The 16,764-nt window shown below is 36.0% G+C and overlaps 1 protein-coding gene across 1 annotated transcript in view; it reads right to left on the reverse strand.

Moving 5' to 3' along the window:
* The window catches only part of KCNH7 (potassium voltage-gated channel subfamily H member 7), a 209,000-nt gene that overhangs the window by 55,060 nt on the left and 137,176 nt on the right, over positions 1 to 16,764 (reverse strand). The window contains exons 4-6 of the mRNA XM_041473132.1: positions 13,797 to 14,221; positions 10,655 to 10,675; positions 6,785 to 6,999 (exon numbers count right to left, since the gene is read on the reverse strand). Coding sequence (XP_041329066.1) covers positions 6,785 to 6,999; positions 10,655 to 10,675; positions 13,797 to 14,221 — 661 coding nt within the window. The remainder of the gene's footprint in view (positions 1 to 6,784; positions 7,000 to 10,654; positions 10,676 to 13,796; positions 14,222 to 16,764) is intronic.

Below are 16,764 nucleotides of genomic sequence, written 5' to 3' on the forward strand. Positions count from 1 at the left end.
GACCATTTGAGGGTAAGGGCACTTAGAGAGGGAGGGAGTCCTGAGTCTGAGTCCATGGTGCCCAGGGTTATTTTTGTGGCTTTTTAAACAGATGGTCATTTATGTAAGATAAGTAACAGTCAAATTACTCTGGAACTATAATCCAGGACTGCCTCTTTCTAAGAGGTTGTCCTGAATGCTAGCTACACCAGCAGTGTTCTTGAAAAATAGCAGCTTCTTGTGACTGATGAGATCCACAGCATTCTGCCCTCTTCCCTTCTTCTTTCCCCATGTCAGCTGCTATTGCTGTCTGTATCTGGGAAAATATATACTTATACTCTCCTAAAGATAGAAACTGTCCTGAGTTAACATGGTAACTACTGGACCCTGATCTAACTTTGCAGTTGTGCTGTTTTGCAAAGGAGGCTGGGTTAGATGGCCTCTAGAGGTCTCTTCCACACTACACTTTTGTACGGTTCTAAGGTTACATGAAAGAGGGACTATGACTTCTTTCACAGCTGTTTTAAGGCAATTCCAACTGCGTATGTGAAAGCTATTATTCCAGACTGTGCATGCCAAATGCATCAGAGGATCTCACAGCTCTTCGGATCTTAGCTGGGCTTGACTTGCAGTTCATGGTGATACTGTTCTGCTGAGCATCAAAACTGTTGGTTTCAGCAGAGTAACCTACCAAGTTTAGAAACTTCCAAGGTCAATTCACCATGAAGTGGGAGTTTGGGTGTTTATAGCTCTAGACCAGAGAAATGAGGCTTGCCTAAATGTGCCAGCACCTTTGTTTCAATAAGCTTTGCTTGCTTGGTAGAGTATTAGTTCTTACACCCAACTCCTTATTATCAGAGCAAATTACAATGTCATCTGAAATCTGTTTTCTCACATTTCTTAGCACTAGAAGAGGAATGTTGCTTTGGCAAATGAGCTAATATTAACAAAGGTCATATGCTTTATTCCATGTTAGCATCAAGGCAGTAAATACAAAGAGATCACACAAAGTATTGATTACTCAAAACTGTAATTCATAGAAGACAGTGGATACTTTTTCCCACCTCAGCAAAATCAGATAATCCCCTTTTCAGAAGAGCAGATCTTGGGGGAAGGACATGGTCTAATTAAGGATTCATCCAGGTTACATGCTGCAAAGCAGCTGGGCTTTCTGACTGCTCCATTTCTACCATATGTTGTGAAATCTTCTAAAAACACTGCAGCAGTTCAGATGCTTGAACTATTCAGCTGTCACAAAAAGAAGAGGCTCTACTGTAAGGAAGGAATATTTTACCTTTCACAATTGTTGTGAATCTTATTTTTATTACTTGGTGCAATAGCAAATAATTATAATGAACATACTATGTTTTCTTCTGAAATTGATCAAAACAGTGGGCTTTATTTTCTGCTCCCACACACTTGGAATAGCTGTTTGCTCTGGTGAAAAAGATACTATTTTCCAGTTGTGGTGACACCTTAGCACAGGTTTAAATGGCCACAGTGGGACTGAGGTATTTTTACTGGTTTTAACCATGGCCTTTTTGCTTTTCTTGGTTTCACAGAGTGTGCCACACCTTCTAAATGACAATGAAATTACACACATTTATACTATTTCTATAATTATATCTATAGTAATTATGAGGCCTAATTATGTAATGACAATAAAAGATGAAATTTTATTGCATGAGGGTGCTAACTATTATTGTAAAGAAAGGGAAGGACTCCTGTATAAGATGTGTCAATTCACAAATAACAGGAAAAAGAAGCTTCTCATTTCAGAGTAAATTTAAACTTTCCATACATTAACTGGGAAATGTTGGCCCTGCTTACCCCCTAATTTCACTATTATATGTATCTCTTGCTGTGTAATTGGAAGGCATCAAAATTGTTTCCCCTTTATTCAGAATTTTCTGCGTTATGCAGAATGCAAAATGAACACCCTTGAAATGTCGTGTGTATGTGAGTTATTGCAGGATGTAAACAGCACAGTGTGTCAGCTGGATCAGACTGCTGAAAATGTATAGATCAATAATTTGGTTTATTTTTAGGTCTTATATTGCCCCTCTCTGTCCTAGATGCTGGTAGTCTTCTTCTAGCCTGAAAACCTGAAGGTCAGTTTGAAGTCATAATCATATAATAGTTCTTTTTATATCAACAGCTTTATTGGCCTTGGGAGGATATTGTTACTTATTTCTTAATCTTTTGGGGAATGAAATAGAGTCTGGCCAGATTACAAAAACATGCAGTGAAACTACAAGGTCTATCACTTCATACATGGTCCCCAGCCTCCCCCCCCACCCCACCCCCCTCACCAGCAGCTCTATTTTCAGAAGATTTGTGGGTGTTCAGCATGTCTGCAAATCAGATCACAATATTCTGTGTAGCCTGTCAAGGTATATATTTATCATTTCATCAGCCATATGACCAGTTTGGGTATATATATATGATTTATAGAGGTGGGTGGATAATGAAACTCTTCTGAAAATTATTATTACAAGAAGTTAAAAGATTACAGAGTTTTACTTTCCTGTAAGTCATTTATTGAGACAAATAATGAATATTATGAAATGATGAACACTACGAAATAATGAATATTGGCCCTTTCAAACCACTTTCTGTATTTCTTCAGACTGATAAATTTCAAGGGGATAAATGATCTCTGAACACTAGTGATCAAAAGCAACAAAACAGTTTTTCTTAAACAACACAACAGACACCAGTAATTTACATTTTATTAACTGGGACAGTTATTTGTAGACAGTATTAAGTTATGGGCATTCAGGAATTCTCTCTTTTCTTTAAAAATTAAGCACAGATACTGACTATTCTAGTCTTCATGAGTCTGTTTACAATGGAGTTCACAATTTTGCAGTTGTACATCAGTGGAAACTGATGTCTAAGAAGTTTTAAAATAAATCAGTATATAAACAAAGGATAAAATCAATTCCTGTTGTGTCTTTGCACATTGCAATTTTAAGGCCAGAAGTCCCCTTTATGAATTCATAAAAAATGCTAAGGGACAGATGTCAGACTTTTGCCCTACTGCTTTCTTTAATAAAAGTCTACTTTTGTGCCTCGAGGAAGACTTGTCTCTTTCTAACCATCAGTGTCAGGACCCCAACTGAACCTGTCAGTACAAAAGAGTGCAGAAATTGCACTGTCCTCCTGAACACACTGTAAAAAAAGAAATAATGGAAAAAAATAAGTTGAGATTCATCTAGAAGACAGTGACATTAACACCTCTGGAAATTATAAGGAAAAACTTTTTAAAAACAATTTTTTCTTAAGTGGAATGGAAATGTGAATATAATTTCCATTTAGAACTGGAATATAACGCTGGAATATAACAATGCCAATTTATCAATCAGGGCTATCTGGCAGCTATACCTGGACTAATTCTTTGAGTAAAAGTCAATGTTATGAAGAAGCAAGCATCCAGAAGATGTTATGCTTTTTGGCATTACACGAGGAGTTATGATCAGTGAAGCCCCAGGTGAAAATTCAGGCAAAGCAATCAGGGAATCTACTTATTCAGGACCATCACATGTGCAGCACTTCACCGCAAGCTATATCTTAAGGCATTTTTCATCTCTACTTAATGTTCTGAACTTTCCTGTTAAGTAGAAAAATATTGGAAGGTTTCTTGCAGTAGAATGTATAACCTAGATTTTTCTCTTAATGTATAAACCACTGTCCCACAGCATCTCCTCTTTCTTCTAAAATGATTTTCTAAACTTTATTCTATTTTCTATTTCTCATTTATTCCACTAAAATCTTTCTACTAAAGTATCTTACTCCTCTTTAAATGTTTTCTCGAAGCGCATCACTTCCTCTAAACACAGTGGCCAATGACTCTTTTATTTACTTTATTCATTATTCTTCCTCTTTCTTCTGAAGGTGGCTATGTGCCATCCTTTCCTTTTTCACTATCTTCAAGACCCGAATTACATCTCCAGCTTGTGGATATTAAAGAAGTTATACAGCTGTTGTCTTTGGAAAGAACTTGTTGCATTCTGTGATGCTGATACTTGATATATTACTGATACATTAGAGAGAATCCAGACTGCATGATCCAACAGGAAAGCTCACTGATATATTTTGCATTGCACCATGAGGAGCCGTAGTAGTGGAATTGTTAGATTTTAACACCCGGACCAAATTTCTCAGCAAAACTGAGGAAAGGGAGAAAGATAGAAAATAAGGACTACAAAAGGAGAAATGGATGGATGTATACTTGAATGGTACAGTATGTGGCCTTTCATGTCATCAAGTCCTGCAATCCAGAAAATACAGTATGTTATGTACTCCTTCACTACATTCTCAGTGTCTTTCTAGCAACACTTAGAATTCCTGCCCTAACTTCTTTCATTAGAAGACGGTTTCAGAATGTCACAACTCTGATTAAGGGTGACCTTTAAACTTACCATGGCTGTTTTATACTCATTTGCTCTTTTACTGATATTGCCCCATAGATTAAATAGGTCATATTGCCCTCTGTGTATTTTTGATGCTGTTTGACAGATTTCCTTATCAGAGACTGTGCTAGCATGAGCATTTTTAACTACCTCATTTAACATTTCCACCATATTATATTCTCAACACTGTGCTCAAATCTTCCAAGCCCACTTTTGCACTGTTTTGCAGAGAGACTGCTAATGGATCTATGGCCTAAGAAATGATTTACAAATAAATTTATAGTCAGGCATGAAGCAGAAGCTTCAAAGAGCTGACTCTTACAAAATATATTAAAATCACTTGGAATAGAAACACAAAATAGGACTAAAACTAGCCACTTAAATCTTCTAAATGTCTATTTCGAATCTAATTAATGAATCTCTAGTTAACTAGATTCTTGGCCATTGTAATACTATAGACCTACATTTATTTATACCTCCTAGGAATTTTTACCTGTATCTAATTCCAGCATTTAGGATGCAGCAGCAACTAAAAATATTGATAAGTGAATGTAATAACAGAACAAGCAGCAGCTGCAGGGAACTATTTCCAATTATAATGAATGATATGACATCAAAGTTTGCTATGCAAATTGTGCTCTGCACAGTGGTTAAGATTGTTCTAGAAAAGGACATAAACCAATGTCAAATTAAATTGGAAGGCTTCTGTGAAGTGTAAAGATTTTATAGAGCATTTCAAATTTAATTTTGAATTTAGTAGGTATCAATTTTCATGGAAAGATTAGCTGATCCATGTCATTTCCATTGAACTTTTCATAAAATCTAAATTATTTGGAGAATAAACATAGATTAAAAAAAAAAAACTTTTGCCCTCCTTTCTTCCCTCAACATCATCACCAGTACATAGAAGCTCAGCATCCTGGCACTGATTAACCAGTGAGAATTAAAAAAAAACCAAAAACCAAAAACCACAAAAATCACAAAAATAAAGAAAAACTCCCAAAAAAACCCTACCTTGCCTCATGCTTATATAACTTATAAAAATTAGTCATTTTTATGTAACTTGACTTTTTGCCATATTATCTATGAAAAGATTTCTATATATAACTACTATGAATAATTTCAAACATATCAAAATGGATCCAGAAGAGATTATATCTTTCAAAACTGACCACAGAAGAAAGGACAATGGTTGCAGATTCAAGCTAGCACTTTAAGACAAAGTATATGAAAGATAAAAATCCAATTACTTTTCAGGCACTAACTGATCTCAAAATAGAAATGATAGAACTTTTATCACTATTTCTTTAGGAGGGCGTACAATACATCTCTTTTTATATCTGTCAAAGGGAGTAGGAACATGGACCCTGTCTGGCAAAGCACCAATGTAAAGAAGCTGCAGTCTAGTCAGCACGTGGGGACATGATTTAGTTGTGGACTTGTCCATGCTGGGTTAATGGTTGGACTTGCTGGTCTTAAATTCTATCATTCTATGATTCTAAACCCAAATATACTCTTGGCAAGATCTTCCTTATAGAATATCTATCTGCATTCTACTACAAAGCACTTCTTACCTCTTTCAGTCTGTCTGGGCATTTAAGGGCCAACCTTCTGCTTAGTAACCCTATAAAAGTTATTTGGGATACTGTCATTTCTTGGGGTTTTTTTTTCAGTATGTTCCACATTCCTAGCCTGTCCCAGTCACTCTCCATATAAGATTGTAACACAAATGTAATAATATTGAAATTAACTGAAAAGTTCCTTTGACTTCAGAGGGTACTGCATCTGTCTTAGAGTGAAGAAACAGCAATTTTAAATTATTTTCAGTTTTGTTTCAATTATATGCTTTGTTCACAAGATATAGCATACATCCAGTCCAAAGGTATCTGCTTTTCATTTTGACAGCCTTATGGATGCACAGATGTGGAAAAAGATACCCATAAGAAAGAGCATTATGAAAAGACAAAGAACTTGATCAGAAATTGTGAGATGTAATTATGATACAGTGGCACAATCACCTACCATTTGTTATCATGTTGTGCCTTTCACTAATCAGCAATTCATAATGCTGAGACAAAATTATGAAGAATGAAACTAACATTTATGAATGACAGGAATCACTGAAATTAGTGGTCTTATTTGGGACACATGGTGCATACAAGATTTCTTTTCCATTAAAAAAGAGGGAGCAGAAAAGTTTAGTTTGTTAGCAGTATCATCTAATGTTGTAGACTACCTCATAAGAAACTGAATTGAAGGTAAATTACATAATGTTTTAAAGCCTTCAAAGTATCCTGGAGATAGCCAAGCCACTTATTAAAAGAATCTATTGAATACACTGAAAAAAAAAAAAAAAAGAAAATGAACTGAAATAACGTGTATTACCTTACCTGTGTAACCTTCTCTGTTACATTGTGCGTTCGGTCTTTCACCTTAGGTGCAATAATTGCTTTCTCTGAAGAAGGAGGAGATGAAGATTTTTTTTCACTTTTGATATCTGAAAAGTTCAGTGTGAGTTGAGGAATTTTGTTGATTGTACTGTATTTGTTGAGATTCGAATCTGATGTGGATCCCAACAGACTTGACTTGATATGATTAAAAGGCCCTGAAAAATCAGAACACATATTTAGTATCTGGGAAATTAAGGGAAATAAATTATCATTAATGTTGAGGTGGGATATGTCAAAAGAGTGATTAAAAACTATTTTTTCTGTATACTAGTTGTTAATAATAAGAACTATATTTTAAAAATAACTCTTTTGCTAAAAAAGGTTGAAATCTAATATTGGCTATGAATATGACATTTCCTTTACATATAACCCTCAATATGTTTTATGAAGTCGATGGATTCCACATTGCATAATGCATCTATCCTCACTTGTTTTCATGTTACTGGGAATGCTGGTGTGCTCTTATTATAGTTCTGGCTGAATATAAAGACTATATGCTCATTTGTTTATAAGAGCGGAAGTAGGACACATGATTATGTAAGAGTGCCTGCAATTAGCAAAGGCTCTATTATCACATCCCTACCTTGCTCATGCTCACATGATAGTTCAAAGAGACTGGAAAATTGAGTAGACTCTCAAATTATATTTCTTCAACTGTCGTTACTAACAAAATATTGAAAACTATAGGGATACTATATATACCTATATAACCTATATAACTATAGGTAGAATATCAAGAGAGTATATATAACCTTCATACACTATTTTAGTGTATTATTAAAAATATATAAAACTTACATACTAGATGATGTACATATTCTTTATAATTATTCTTTACATTACACACAGAGTTGCTTGAACAAGAAAGCAATATAAATGATCAGAATACTAGTTTTGTACTGTCATCATAAGGTTCATTGGGAAGACAAAAGTATTCATTGCAAGTAAAAGTTATTTTTGAGAACAATATTGGAAAAAGAACTATAAAGATGTTTAGACAGTGAGAACTAAATTCACTTAGGGATTTAAGAAAAAATCCAGGTCTTGCAGTCAATAGTAACGTACATAAAGTGTGAGATTGAAGGGTATTAGATCCACATGAGAACCTTATTTAATGTTGCCTTAATTCTATTAAGGGCAACAATGTGATGCTTTTCTCTTTTTCTTCTTTTTGAGGTTTTCTTTCGTCTTCCTGAGAGGAAAACAAGAATGTGTATGTCGATTCAGGAACAGTCAATGGGATAGGATTAGGCCTATGGGGTAAATTGCAAAGTCAACAGTGGAACAGTTGATTTTATTTGCAAGGTGAGAATGAATGAAATTCAAAGCAACCAGCTGCTTGGGGATGGCTGCGGGGAAATGCTTTATGCTGTGTTGAATTGGTTTTTTTTTTTTTTTTCCGGCAAAATTCTTTAAGTGAGGGCTGGTTTTCTACCACACCTGGCTTCAAATGTTTGTTGAAGAAGCAGACATTTCATTTTCTTTTGAAGCTTATAAGGATCTATACATGTTTTCTATCTCCTAGACTCATGATAATTGCATGTTAATCTGGGTCACAGATTACTATTACTATTACACAGATTACTATTACTATCTCTATTACTCCATTTCAAATTTTGTTACTGTGCAGAAAGGAATTTAAGATGACAAGGGAGGGCATGATGCTCTAGACTAAAATTTTGGGTACAAAAAAGAATTTGTGCCTGAATTCTCTAACCATTAAACTGCAAAACAGTCCTTCTTTTTCTCCCAGTATATATTTTTTGTGGAACAGCTTTATTGGAAAAGGGAAGAAAGAACAACCTTTCATCTGCAAGGAATGGTAAAAAAGCCTGCTACTGAGGGCACCACCAAGGGATTGTGATACTATATTTAAATGCCTTTTTGTCCAGGTGGGACCTGAATCTATCTTTCACATCACTTATATGAATCTACTAAATATTAGTGCTCAAAATATATCAGGGCTCACAATCACCGCACAAATGAGCAAAGTGACTAATCTGGCTGGTGTGTGCTAATGGACACGTGGTCAGTTTTCCAGCCCTGCTTCCCTGTTATTTTGAGCAATAGTTTCTGAGTATTGAATCAGTTTAGACATAAACAGGATTTCAAGTTGAAACCATTTGTCAGATTAACTAGATTCTTCATACCTTAGGAATTCTAAGGTAAGAGAAACTAAGATAGCTTAGGTAAATCTGTGATTAGATAGTAGGCAAGATTTTGTTTTATTAATAAGTTTGTAGATACTTAAATTGCATTGGACTTCTGGTTTCTGGGATTTACATCTTTTATCGCTTCCATTCCAAAGAGGATTACTCTCTCTTTTGCTACCTAATACTCATGCCCTAGAGCATGATATTAGGCTTAAGCTTATTGCACATGAGAACAGAACCTTGCTTCTTTTCCCCCACCTTCTTTCGCTTTAGAAAGTGGTGAAAGGTATAATGCACCTCATTGGCAATGGTAATTGATTGAAAGGCAGTATTAGCTCAAGTATTAGCTAAAGTATTAGCTCAGGATGGCAGAAATTGAGCTGATACTTTACAGCTAGTTGACCACTGCTATACTGTCATAGAAGGAAGAGGGAAAAGGGGCCATAACAAATCACAATCACAATTTATACTAATTGGCACCCTTGTTGACAGTTTTAGCAGAGAGGCAGAGAACTGAATAAGCAGGGAGAATGACTTGCTTCTGCCTAGCCTAAAAAGGAGAATCAGGTTAAGTTTGAACTCCCCATTTTGATGGTAGGATTTCATTGTCCTTGCTTACACAATGCATTACTAGGAGAAAGTATTTTACTCTCCTGAGCTGCCAATTCATTATCTTTCACCAGCAGTAAATACATTTATAAAATCTATTGTACAGCACAGAACCTGCATGTTTTTCCCCCAAGATTCTGCCAACATACACATGAAGCAAATGCAATGATTTTGTAGTCCACAAATTGTTTTACAGAACATATGTCATGCACTGCATGCAGTTTGGAGAGATTTTACCAGGTACACACACTTTTTGCATCATGCATGAAGTCACAAACCAGTTTTCCCACAGATACAAATATGGCAATTAAACTGAACACTTTAGTAAGTGATCTTCAGAAATGGAGGAAGTAATTTACGGATTATGTTCAAATTGCTTCTAAAACATGTAGCTCAGTGCTGGTGAAAAGACACAGTTTTGTAACTGCACTAAATATTATTTAAACATGAAATTGGCAATGAAGTTCATGCATGCACATTTTGATGCTACAGGAAGCTTGAAACCATACCCCCTGCCATCCAGGAACGTGAAACTAGTTTTAAAGAGACAAAAGAGGAACAAGTGAAGATACTTCCACAAGGGTCCTGATTATCAGTTATTTATTTTTGAGAGAGTTAACTGAAAACTAAGTACCTTGTAACAATGGATCATTTGCTAATGTCCTCATACAATCACACATCCTTTTTCAGGTAAAACTCCTGTAGCTTCAACAGAAGTTTTGACTGCTTAAGGACAACAGCACTGAGTTAAGTAAATATGACATGTTGTTCTACCTCCCTCCCTTCCTTCTTTAAAATTAGCAGATAATTAAATCAAAAGGATGTTTCACTATGCCTTCACTTTTTCCAGTGATTCGTAGTTAGTGCTTTGAGACAAGAGTTACATGAATAACTATGTGTTTAACAAATATAATTTATGTAATTATGACCCTTGAGAGGTCAACATGAGAATGTTGCATTTGAACATTTCATACAGCAGGCAAAGTAACGTGCCAAAAAGTGTGGCTGATTGAAACACTGGAAGGTATAATCTAGATGTATACTTTACCTTTGACATTGCGACCATTGTCTGGTTTTCAGCATAATAAAAGTGGAGAAAAAGACAAAAAAAAAAAAAAAAGACAACTAAAATCTACATCAGAAAAAGCAGAAAATATGGCTTCAAAGTGTGCATGGTTTGAATTGAAATATTATTGCACCTCCTTGACTGTATTATGAAGACTTTAAGTGAAGGTGAAGTCACTCTGACAATTGAGATAAAGTGTAAAAGTGTCTGGACTAGATCAGCAGGCAGTAGGACTGGCTTTATCTAACTTGCCTTAATAGAAACGTGATAAAATTCTTTCTCCACAAGTCTGGCAGTGGGTTGCAGGAAAAAAATATTTCTTCTTAGCAAAAGTGCCAAGAAGAAATAATTAGTCCCACATAATTGAGAGAAGCTGAGGCAGAAGTGCAGGGTGGCTGCACAGGAGGCCCGGCGCAGACCCCCAGGCCTCGCCATGCCTGCCTACAGTCACGTGAGGAAGTACTTTTAACATGGCAGCAACCTAAGCAATGCCCTTCTGGGCAAGTGCTGCAGAAACATACACCTTAAACCTTTTTCAGCTCTTAGGTGCCTTTCCACAAGGAAATATTGGCAAAGCTTTCTGTCCTCACAGGCTCACCTGGCCCTGAATCCTCTTATGAGATCGAACCTTTTCAGGGAGAATATTATTACTCCTGCTGTTATCACCATTTTAAAGAAGCCACACAGGTGCAGAGGTAGACGCTGCCACGCTGGTTCATGTGATAACAATGTGATCCACAAGGCGCCATCCCCTTGTGTCATGTCCTGCGGCTCTGAGGGTGTGAGGCGGGTCTGGCAGGGAATGGGGCCTTCCTCCTGGTGCGGATACCTGCTGTGCCCGGGTTACCAGCTCTCAGATGTGCTTTGGGCTCACACAGACTTTCACCTTCTTTGGCTGGGCTGACAGGCCACCTCTGAGGCTGAGGCGTTTGTGACCTGGCTGTGCCACGGCAGCCCTGAGCCTGTGGAGGGTGGTCAGCCCTGCTCTGGACAGAGGCCATGGCCTGCAGGGGGGCATCGGACATGGCGCTGGGCCTCGCCACACCTGCTGCCTCGCTGCCTTCTCCTCAGCTTCCTGAGCACCGGGGAGCACAGCGCATCAGCCTGGGCCCTCCGGACCCGGGCTGTGGAAGGATGTCTAGTTCCTCCCAGCCCAGTACCTTCCTGGGCCAGACATCTGCAGCAGTACTGGAAATTCGGCTGAGTTGGGCTCAAAAGCTTGCTGCTGTTTCAGAAGGCTGCAGTGATCTTGCTGAGTTCACTTTCTGAAGACAATAATATTTCTGAACTTGTACCTGACTGCAGAATCTGGATTGCTGATGTTTCAGATGAGGCTGGCTTGGCTGCATTTTGGATGGTGAGTGTAGGAAAAGTTCCTGCCCTGTTGCTTTTGCTGTCATATAGGTAAATTTATAATGGAATTTGATCCAGTATACTCAAATAAATTTAAAATGTTAGGCTGTCATTTTTACTGTAATATCTTTTGGCATATAATGGGCACAGTGAAGATAATTTTAAAGTGATAGGCAACAAGGCTACATAAATTAATTTCACACATGAAATAATTTCTATTCTCAGTTGCATAATTTTAAAATTTGACTGCAGGTAAATTACTGTAGTTAGTATTAATTGAAGTAATGTTATTCTTCTTTCAGAATTCTGCTTTACTGATTCAATTAATATTTTTTGAACTGGAAAGGGTAGGAAAAATTGAATCCTGACTTGCATTTTCAGATAGAGTAGTAGTTTTTAGATGATTTGGGAAAACTCAAAATAAAAATGAAATGGGAAAATATGTTAACCGCATGTTTCCTTTGGTAAGAGTTGAGCCCTTTGGGACTGTAGTTTACTTTCCTTGTTGTACTTAGAGTATTGCATTCTCCCTGTTCAGAAAATGCAAGCCTGGAGCAGATGATTTAAGCTGAGTCTTGGTTGCCTAACTTGCATGGATAATTTTATAGCAATAATAGGGTTTTATGGCTCACTGTTGGGTTAGGCAATTAGGACTTGCTGGATAAATTTAAACATCTTTTCAGCATAAGGTGTCCAATTCTAATATGACTGTAAGCAGATGGCATCAAGGATGGTTACTAATTCTAATGCCTTTCTGACAGCCATCCTCTCTTCTGCAGAGTTTCTCTGGAATGACTGTGTATGATATAAATTAGGGTCTGGTTCCCTGCTATTTTGTAGTTTATGCAAAGTGAAAACAGAGTGAGGGTGTTTGTCTATTTTACTGTAAATGATCACATCACAGGAGAGGCCTTAGGAGTTCAATTGGATTATTGGCTCCTCATAGTAGAAATTATTTTCCCTAGTACTTAACATTTGAAAAAAGTTTTTCCATAAAATGGAGATGGAAATTTTTGCCCCTCCATTCAGCAAATATTAAAATTATGTGGTAATTTATGCATTAGCTTTCTACCACTGTAATCAAAGACAGCTAATATTCAAACTGATTTTTACACATTTTCATAAATATATAACTGGATGAAGAATGACCATTTGAGATCTACTACAATGAAAAATGAATATACTAGCACAAGGAGAGAAAATCACACTTAAGTTTACACTAAGCATTTCACCATTTCACTAAGTATTTCACTGTTCACTACACAAAGCATGTCGATGGAGTTGCTGAGGATATTTTCTTCAGCATGAGAGAAAAAGCATATCTCAGTGTTGGATCAGTGAACGTAAAATCTGCACATTACAGATTGAAGAGAAATAAACTTATTAGTCTCTGAAGAAGGATTTCATACAATCAAAGACAATCTAATATATGTAATTAGAGGAGAGAAAAGTACATGCTATTATAATTTGATCACCTGACTTCCTTCCCCCCCCCCAAACCAATATTAGCTTTAGGAATCCTGGCCCCAATATTTGCTATATCCCTGTAGAGAAGATTAACACCATGATTCCATTTGTCTCCTTGAAAATGAAAAATAATATTTAGTGTACATAAGCCTGGCATATTTGTGTCCTTAATATTTGCAATTCACCATTGAGTTATTAGTTATTATATTTAGCTTTGTTTACAAAGTGATTATTATTATTACGAAATATTGAAAAGAATTCTTTTTTAGTACATCAGAGAATAGTGATTGACTTTCTACCATACCTTCACTTGCGTGACGGTCCCTAAAAATGTTCTTGGGATGGACGTTAAAGCCTTCTATGTCATGTACCGAAGAGGCTCTCCGTATACTACAAATACTTTCCTTTGATCTGGAATGGGTTAGTGGATTGCTTGTCTGTATCATGTCAGGGTAAAGTCTGTCCCACTGCTGCTTAGGTGATGAGTGGTCAAGAGGTCCAGATATATTAACCAAAGGTGAACATTTACTGTGTTGAATCAGTGCTTTTGTATCATCCACTTCTGAAGGACTGCAGCTTTCTTTCGTAGGCGATTTAAAGTGCTTCATTGCCACTGAGTCATCGCTGTGCTTAGACGAATCGATTATGACTGCGTCGGGGTCCTCCTGGGGTAAGGACTGCTTTCTGTACGTCAGAAGTCTCAGTCCAGGTAGCCGGAACCCAAAAAGTCTGCCTACATGTAAATACACAGAAACAGAAGAAAATATTACACATTAGTGTCTGGTCATTCAAATCAGCTTCTTTACATAAAATGAATGATAGTAGCTATTCCTAGTAAATTAAAATGCTTTGCAATGGAATGTGTGAATATACAAATATAATAAAACTTCAAGTTTATTATAGTTGGGGTGTTAAAAATTATTATAATTCAGTCAGACCTAAGTTTTTGAACTTAGACTGGGAATAGCAGCATTAATTCTACAGTCTATTTTAAAAGCCATGAGGTTCAGATGAGCCTTTCTAAATTAAAAATCTATGTATCTAGAAAAGACTGCCAGAATATGTCTAACACTTTGCTTGGTAGTTGTTATCCTGAAATAGGTATTTGTGGATTCTAACACTAGTGGAACTCTGTGTGCTTATAAATGTACTGCTGATATATGCATTTATTGGCTACAGGTTAAACAAGGAGATATCAGTGCTAATTTCTTGGGATAGAGAAATAAGCCGTATATCAGTTTTGCTACAATCCTCTCCAATACTTACATCTGATGATTACATGAAACAATTTTAACAAGTTTAAAATGAAAAGGAGCAAAAAGAGAAAAAAGAGTGACACCGCTCTCAAGCCTTAGTTTCACCTATACAATGCAATTATTCTTTACATTTGCATGGGATGGGCTGAGTTAGGCTTGGTGTCTTGAATGGCAGGGGAGACTAACCTGAGTGTGAGGAAAACTAACACTGTGTAATGGTAAGAAATGGTAAGAAATATCAGTAACTGAGAGGAAGAGTATAATGTGGTTCATAGGAAGAAACTCTAGAGGAAGAATTGCAAAATTTACAGAATATCCTTCTAAAAAAACAAACCTAAATAACAAATATTGTAAGGTTTTGTGTAATACAACCCACAGATGCAGGCATGGGGACTTCAGATGTACAGAAAACATATTAAAGAGTTTAGAAAAAGCAATGCTAAAGAAAGTTTAAGAAAATAAAGTAATTAAAATTTTGAAATGGTTAGGTGTGATTGTATAAATAGTTTGACTTATTTAATTACTTTTTGTATCTCATCACTTTGCTACATAAGTGTTTTCAACAGTGAATCAATAGTGAAATGATTTCTTGGAGAATATTTCAGAGTATATTCTTATTCTCTCTTTCTGGGATAAGAAGTTCTGTTTGGGGTTTTAAAAAAGATTTTTTTTTTAAAGTCAGTTTAAATTGCCAGCATTTGTAGCTACCTAACATTTATTAATATTTACCACTGTAATCTATCATTTAATACTGATATGTTTTGAAATAGTCTTTCTTTTATGCCTATGGCAGACAGTAATTGGAGAACAATAGATGACCCAGCTTAATCATTCAATGTTTTAAAATGGATGTTCTATATATTTAGTATTGAATATGGAACAGTATTTTGAATTATAAATGAATGAAGGTGAGAGTACCCTGCTCAGGAAAACCTGTCTAAGAGCTAAAGCTGCTGTACTAGATGACACCAAAGGTCCATCTAGCACATTGTTGGACCTTGATACTTTCCAGTGGTGGATACATGAAGAAAGAAATTTAGTCACTACATTGTGTTATTTCTCTTGATAAATGTACTCAGTTTCTAGCTACGCGAATGTCAGAAATTTCCCAAGCTAGAGATTGTTTGTTCAAACCACAAACTGAATATTGGGTATACCTTTCTTCTATGAATTTGTCTCAGTGTTTTTAAAAGACGGTGGTAGTTTGATCTGCAAAGAATTCTATACAATAGAACTCCATAATTTGACCATATGTTTGTGAAAAATACTTCCCCTTACTTGCTATACACTTATTGCCTTCAGGAGGTTCTAGTTCCTATAAGAAATAGCTAATTACTTCCTTTTTATAGTGTCAATATAGTCTTAATATGTTTACAGTTTTTCATACATCTGCTGAATTGCTCACAGTATATCTGTTCTGCAAGCTGAAGAATGCTTGTGTAACTGTATTGTGCACCTCTGAACATCCTTTTCACTCTTCTCAGTTACTTTTTATTTCTTATGTAATCCTTTTTGACAATGGCCTGAGCTACTCCCAGACTCAGGGATCAATGCAGTGATATAATGGCTTTTTATTTTGACTTTAGCTCACTTCCTTACAATTACCAATATTTAATTGCATTTTTAAAATATTTTACTAACTGTGCAAATTTAAGATATTTTTGCAACAGCTGAGAAACTTTGTTGTTGTTTGGTAATAGATAACTTAGTCTCTAATATTGTGTCTGCAAAAAATTGCTTTCACTGTTTTATCACTTGGCCACTCAGCATCCTTGCCTAAGTCTAATCTCATGTAATAGTCTGAATAATTTTTTTTACATTCTCACCTCGTTGGAACTTTTTTTATCCAAGTAATTGAAAATTTTCTATAAAATAAAAAACCTGTGAGACTATTGATAACATCCAAGTGCTTAGAAATCTGGTGATTTATTTCCACCTTTTTCCCTACTTTACAATATAAATACATGTATTGATATTACTTTTTCGTCCTTGATGATTTTTGAAAAAGTTTGTTGA

Source organism: Pyrgilauda ruficollis, unplaced genomic scaffold, assembly GCF_017590135.1.
Source record: "Pyrgilauda ruficollis isolate IOZ18807 unplaced genomic scaffold, ASM1759013v1 scaffold3, whole genome shotgun sequence".
NCBI classification, from domain to species: domain Eukaryota; kingdom Metazoa; phylum Chordata; class Aves; order Passeriformes; family Passeridae; genus Pyrgilauda; species Pyrgilauda ruficollis.